This window comes from Stylophora pistillata, chromosome 12 (assembly GCF_964205215.1).
Source record: "Stylophora pistillata chromosome 12, jaStyPist1.2, whole genome shotgun sequence".
NCBI lineage: Eukaryota > Metazoa > Cnidaria > Anthozoa > Scleractinia > Pocilloporidae > Stylophora > Stylophora pistillata.
The window spans coordinates 25974217-25981685 of record NC_142530.1 but is presented as its reverse complement, the minus strand read 5'-3'; the positions used below and the strand labels follow the sequence as shown (position 1 = coordinate 25981685).

General features: G+C 38.7%; 1 protein-coding gene and 1 pseudogene across 1 annotated transcript; one reads left to right on the top strand and one right to left on the bottom strand.

Moving 5' to 3' along the window:
- Window positions 1–3526: 3526 nt before the first annotated feature.
- Window positions 3527–5244, bottom strand: LOC148719424 (uncharacterized). Its single transcript, XM_088739879.1, has one exon. The coding sequence runs from the start codon at window positions 5157–5159 to the stop codon at window positions 4137–4139; it is 1023 nt and encodes a 340-aa protein (XP_088596005.1). The 5' UTR covers window positions 5160–5244; the 3' UTR covers window positions 3527–4136.
- Window positions 5223–6607, top strand: LOC148719423 (uncharacterized; annotated as a pseudogene).
- The last annotated feature ends 862 nt before the right edge of the window (window positions 6608–7469 follow it).

Below are 7469 nucleotides of genomic sequence, written 5' to 3'. Positions count from 1 at the left end.
ATTACCAGCAACATATGCAACATAACGGCTGTTCGTTGATCAACGGCTGTGAGTTGATCACTTTGCCATCAGACAAGTAAATGGTTAAGTTGTTTTCCATTGCCGCATTCGCAAGCGCTTGACGGTAGTTTCCGCTTCCTCTTGAGCGTTTGGAATGTCAGATAAGTTTTTTAGACGCGAAGTAACCGTCATTGTAGGTGATGATGGAGGTTCCCTCGCGGACTTACCCTAAAATGGTTGTTAGTAAAACGCGTAATGGCGTAACCAGTGACGGCTTCTGACGGCGTAGCAAGAAACCACGTAACGGGATTTTTTGAAATGTTATTATTACTTTTTTGTAACTTTTTTTTATTTTATTATTTATTGAAACTCTATTATTATTATTTTTTGAATGTGAACATTATTATTCGTGATTGGCGGAGCTTTTCCCGCCCTTTGGCCAAAGTTACCGCATTTCCGGAGACACTAAAAAGTGCGGGCGCACTTTCTCACGCCTCCAAGAGGTTGAGTACGATGATGGTAGGGTTTGGACTTTCATTTTCAGTCAGTTAGTTTCCTTTCTTGCCTCTCGATCTTTTCAGTCACGATTTGTTTAGTGTGGTTGCAGGTTTCAGTAACTGAGTAGTTTTTGCGTCCTGCGCGCAATTTTTTAATTCTAACAACTTGCGTTTACGATTTTCTGCAGAAGTCATTTTCCTTGGGGAGAGAAGGCTTTCTGGTAAGTGAAAATTGAATACTTAATTTGATGGTACATAATATTTTCTATTAAGAATGTAGCTTACCTCTAACGCTTAATAGTGGTCACTATAGGAGAGCCTTCAAAATATCTTTAAATGTAGCGATTGAGATAAAAAGTATTTAGTGGATACTAAGCTTATCTGCTGATCGCGTGTGGCTGTCAAATTCAATTCACGGATGTAGTTGAGGTTTTATGCTAAGATGTAGATTCAATGCTTCCCTTCTGTAGATGCAGATGTCAAGGACAGTGGACTCACTTCTGGGGTAAGATTTTCAGTTTAATGTTGTTGATAATTGATCTGCGTATCTTAATGCCTGTTATTCGAAAATATATCAAATGCAAACTTCATGTCATGCAACGCCTCAAAACAATGATAAAATTTAAAAAAATAATGATAATAAAAAATACAAAAAAAAATTAACAACATTAAAAAAAATCCCGTTACGCGGTTTCTCGTTATGCCGTTACGCCGTTACGCGTTTTACTAACAAACCCCTAACATACTTTCATTCCACGGCAAGGCACAAGCTTCCCTATGTCTAAAATCAGGATCACCAGAAAAATGAAGCCCAGCTAAAGTGTATTCGCTAATCCTTTCCTTCTTGGCCAAAATTGGATAGCCTGAAGTTCCTGCACGCAGTACCCCTCTTTTCTTCTCAAGGCGAATCAGTACTGCGTTCTGGCTAGCTTCACTGAACTCAAGTACTCTAATCTCTTTGAGTTTCTTTTCATTACTGCAGGCTTGATAATAGACAGCGTACACAGAACTACCTGATGTTGCTAGGTTGTGATGTTACTGCCTCAGAGAGCGGCTTTACGAACTCAGCTGATTCTTTTAGCTTTTCCTTCTCTTCGTTTTCCCACTCTTTGTAGACCTCCTCTTCCTAATTATATTCATACCCAGCTGCTAAAAGGAAATACATCCAGTCTCAAGCTTACCCCTCCCCCCTTATATATTTGAAGACAAAACTTAACGATGATAATTTTCCTGAAAACAAGAAAAACATTAGGAAACAATACGTGTGAGAAAACAAAACTGGAAAGTAACTTTGGTCTTGCTATCCTCGTGGGAACTGTTTTCGATTTCAACCGAGCCTGAATGAGTTTTGAAACTAAGTTTTGAAAATGATACGAAGTTAATTTCAAACCCACATCTAGATGTAACTCCCAAGCCTCAGGATTTCTAACAAACGACTCAGAAACTGGTCCTGCACTCGTCCTTCTCATCATTTTTCAACGGGAAGGGAATCAAACCTATCAATCAAACCATCCTTTTGGTCAAATTTTACTGACGGGGTATGCTAACGAAACAAAAAAACGTTTGATGTCATCTATTTCAGTTCTTTCATTCACACTAAGAAACATAGTACTAAACATCCTCGCTGTCTGCCATGCATGTCTATAATATAAATTCTGAGAATTTACTTTTCAGCAAACAGTGTCCGGAAGTTGATATTTGCCCCTTTTTTCTCATCATCCGTCTAATTGAATATATATTAATTTTGCAAAGAGAAATTCCCTGTTGGTTACTTTTAGGAATAAAAGAAATGTCGCAGTCACAGATATAACTTTGTCGTGGAGCAATTTTTCAGAGAGCTTCGAGAGGTTCACATTCGTGTTGAAGAGATCTCTCATCACAATGTCGATTGGAGACCGATTATTGGACGCTTTGAAAGAGTGAAAGCGTGGTAATTTCTGTGTTTATATCTGCTGTTTCCACAATCCGAGTTTATTTCGTCATTAGCTCGTGCAAGATTCAGTCTAGTCAATTTCAAATACAGATATGGCCCCTCATATTTTTTTTTATTAAAAATCACAGCTGTTAGCTTGTTTTTTAATTTTTTTTAAGCTGGAGTGTTGAAACCAGAACAGAGCAAAAAAACAATTGATAGCTTGTTCTAAGAAAATTACTGTTAGCGTGAATGGTTCTCTAAAATGTGGGCAGTTTTTAATCCTTATACAGTCGGGGGCAAGTTGAAAAAGGATCATCGGACCGGTCGAGAAAATTGAGAAATAAATCAGTTTTCATCTCATGCATTCCCAAGTTCCACACAGTTTCAAAGTCAAATCAAATTCAAATCAGTTCATTGGGATTTATTGGGGGAGTTATTCGTTTTCTGAGATTCATCAGCAGGTGAGATTTTCTCTTTGTTATGACTCAAAATTCAAGGTCGAGATTTTCAAATGTGAAAGCAAAAGCTACGACTGCGCCTATTTTACGAGTCTGTGAGAGAATTCAAAATAGAACTACAATAACTTGAATATCAATCAAGGGCCATAGCTTTTGAGAAGGGATAGTAACACTCTTATTAATGAATTAATGCGCATGCTTCGGATACAAATCATGAATTCCGTCCTTATTAAACTAAGTTTGTATGAAATATTTTGTCAAAAACTTGAATGTCTCCCATCCGAAAATACAAGAGCTAGCTCGAGATGAAGGTGGGCATGCATCTCTCATCTTTTCAACTTTGTACAGTGTTGTGTGACTTCACGCTTGAATGTTTCCCCAACTGTAAACCAACTCGAAAATCTTGTTAGTATTCATGTTTCACTTGAAAACATAGAATAAGTGATGAGTTCCACAACACTGATCAAGAGCTTCATAGATATCTGTAAATCATGGGCTTCAATGATTCATTCCGTTATTGATAATAGTCAGGCGTTACAACTTTGTTTCTACAATAGGGGGAGACGGTGAGGGAGTGATGATGATAATGAGTTATAGTGCTTGATTGAGCAGTTTCCCCACTACTTTTATTTGGCGAATGCCTCACAAACTATGAGAAACATTGTTCAATTATTGTCCATTTATTCACACTACAAATCCATCTCTTATACAAACAATCTTAGAAAGTTTAATCTGTGTATATATGCGTCCTTGGCTCTCTAGACTACAGTTTTAAAGCTGATCACTCTATATCACCTATAAGTTGATTCCAAACATCGACCTTGCAGTGAAAGTTACACTTCAATAATACCTCAAATACTCACACGTGAGCTATAATACGTAAATACTGAGAATTATAACCGACAAAAATTCTTACTGGTAACTTTCATGGCTCTACGACAATCTAAAGCACTATTCAGCCAACGGAAACCTCTTAAAGGCCCTTCTCTAAGATGTACTAAAATGTGTTATTTATTTCAAATGAATACAATGAAAATGATAATACCGGAATAGACAGTCTGAAACTTTTCCAGCAAGTATACTTGCAAGCGATGCCAATGGTTAGGAGTTAAGTTTCAACTTTAAAATCACATTTTTCCTGGTTCAATAAGACCTAGCATGCTGAAACTTTTCGTCATTGCCGAATGAAGTTTGATGCATCAAGTTGTGGCTGGTAAAGTTTACACGTGAAATAGGTTTTAGCATTAGGTGTTTAACATATCGGAGCTATTGACAGCAACATATGCAACATAACGGATGTTCGTTGTTCAACGACTGTTCGTCGCTCAACGACTTTTCGTCGCTCGACGGCTGTGGATTGATCATTGTGCCATCGAACAAGTAAATGGTTAAGTTGTTTTCCTTTGCCGCATTCTCAAGCTCTTGACGGTTTTCCTCCGCTTCCTCTTGAGCGTTTGGATAGTCTGATAACTTTTTATGCGCGAAGTAACCGTCATTGTGGGCGATGATAGAGGTTCCCGCGTGGACGTACCCTAAAATACTTTTATTCCACGGCAAGGCACAAGCTTTCCCGTGTTTAAAATCAGGATCACCAGAAAAATGAAGCCCAGCTAAAGTGTATCCGCTAACCCCGTCTTTCTTGGCCAAAATTGGACAGCCTGAAGTTCCTGCACGCAGTACCCATCTTTTCTTCTCGAGGTGAATCAGTGATTCTGCGTTCTGGCTAGCTTCACTGAACTTAAGTACTCTAATCTCTTTGAGTTTCTTTTCATTACTGCAGGCTTGATAATAGACAGCGTACACAGAACTACCTGGTGTTATAGGTTGTGATGTTACTGCCTCAGAGAGCGGCTTTACGAACTCAGCTAATTCTTTTAGCTTTTCCTTCTCTTCCTTTTCCCACTCTTTGTAGTCCCCTTCTTCTCTAGCATATTCATACTGAACTCCCAGCTTCACCTTTGCAATATCTTTGTCTTTTAAATTCGCGTCTTCTCCCGGTTGCAGATGGTGAGCGAACGCCGTACGCTTCTGCATTTGAAATTCGTACTTCTTCATGGTTCCATCTGGACTATCGGGATGTCGAACGTGAAAGGAAACCTTGAAGCTTGCATTTAGGAGGAAGTTGTGAATACCTTTGTTACGTTCTGTATCGTCTTGGAAGTTGTGAGCCGCAGTCATGACCCAGCCGTTTCCGAACAGAAATCCAGTTCCTTCATATGTACAGCATTTACTATCTTTCATTTCAATACGGCAAACAGTATTTTTTATTTTCTGCTCCAGGACTTCCATTTTACTCTGATACTGGATAAATGAACAAGTGTATTCTCGATCACGTCTCTTCAGCGACTAAAAATCCAAAGTATGTCGGACAAAGAGTAAGCACAAGGACAATCCATCCATTGTTCTCGTTTATTCTGGTGACGTGGCACCAACTGACTCATATTTACTCTGGTAGGGAGGGGTAAAACAAAATCTCCACAGTTCCTTTCTGTTCTGCTGACGAATTGGCCGACCCAAAGGTCGAAATGGTGTCGAATACCTTTACTTTATACTTTGTGACATTTTAGTTAAATTAACCAATCTGTTCACCTCATTATTCTCGCGGAAGCGGAGAGCGAGAAAGGTCTCAATTCACCGTGGAATCTCCAGAAGCAGTCTCCTCTCTAGGGTGACCACCTTCCTATCACCAAAGTGGAATCTGATCACGATTTAATGAGATAGCTTCCTGTCGCCAATACGTTAATGTTATGCGAAGTTCTGAGGAAGATGACCTGCTAACCCGTATATTATAAACTGGTAGTTAGGTTTTTAGCGAGATAGAAAACAGAGAGTTATTTTCGGCAGTTCCGTTTGTGATTGGAAAACTGTAAACAAAGGCGCAATCCAGGGTAGCGTTTCAGGACCGTGTATTCCTTAACGACCTGTAGATCAAATTAGGGAATGAGACACTTGGTTTTAAATATGCTGATGACTGCACGATTATTGCTCCGGTATTTCGTGATATAGATCACTCGACAGAATTAATAAATCAGTTTGTGCGGTGGGCGGGCCAAAATAGAATGAAGTCAAACTCAACAAAATGTAAAGAGCTTATTATGTGTAAAAAAGGATACACTGCCGATACCTACAAAAGTATCTTAGGCATACTATAGACTAGTGAAATAATCATTCTTGGCCTCACATTTCAGCCGAATTGCAAATTCAGCTCTCACCTTAAAGAAAAGTTATGTAAAGCTAACAAATGCTTATTTATCGTCAGATGTCTGCGAAAAGAATGCTGTAGCCAAGCAGAGGTAGATCATTTATTCTCATCCATAGTTTTACCTAATATTACTCATGCTGTATCTGTGTGTGGGGCCTCTCAGTCAGATCTCACTGTAGCCCAGCAGTTTTAAGACCGATGTTTTAAACGCAGATATACATCTAAAAGATTAGAGATACATGAGTTACTTCAAAAAGTGCAGGATCACAGAATTTCATAGCAAGGTTTTCGGCATCCCGAACCACCCTCTTGGAGCGAATTTCCCTGAGACCAAGACTACAAGATACAACTCAAGGGATAAATCTTACGCTATGCCAGCCATTAACACGGACCGTTTTAAGAATACATTTTTCAATAGAATTATTTTTAAGTATAATGTAGTTCCGTAAATAGTGTACATTTTCCACTTTATTTTTTGCATTTATTTCCATTTATATATGAATCTTATTTAGAGGCATACTTACAGTATGTAAACAGCCCCCCATTACTGCTATATTTCAATGTAACATAAGATATGTAATTTTATCTTTTGAGCAATAAAGACACTTATTATCCAACTACACTTCGTAGAGTACAAATAACGCCATAGACGACTACATATATCACGCTGTATTTGTACTGTAGAGTACCGGTTAAACAGGTTTACTCGCATCGCGCAAGCAAAGAATTGAATTGTAGTTACGAAAAAAGAAATGGCGGACAATTTGAATCATATTTCCGGTGACGAAGAGTCAGAATGGCTGGCAAATATACATCCAAGTTTATTAGAGGAATCGAACGAAAAACAGCTAGACGACCTGGAAATTTCTTCATTTATTGAAGAAAAAAGAAACAGCAACACGACAACGCGCCAATTCCGTTCCGCTTCGCATACTTCTGTCACGCATTCCCCGAAAATAAATATCCGCGAAATTCGCCCGCACTGAAATAACAGTTTGGCGTGTTGGATAATAAATAACCTATAAGACGTTTTGTTGTGTAGTATCGCCGAGTATTTTTACTCGTTATTTGTATTTTGACTCGCCCTACGGGCTCGTCAAAAAACGGCACAACTCGTAAAAATACTCAACGATACTACATAACAAAACGTCTAATAAGATATATATATTTATTATTATTATTATTATTAACCGTGCAAAAGAAGTTGTGACCGAGGAACACGCAAGAGGAAATTACTATAGATAGAAGATAAAGACCCCCTCCGCAGTCGCAGCTCTGCCGCCTATACATGCACTAAATGCCGCCGAAATCGCCAGCAAAAACGTTGCGAAGAAGAAATGTCGTTTTATTCCGGTATTAAAAACTGGTGGGTTACGAGAAATAGAAGCACTGCCGCT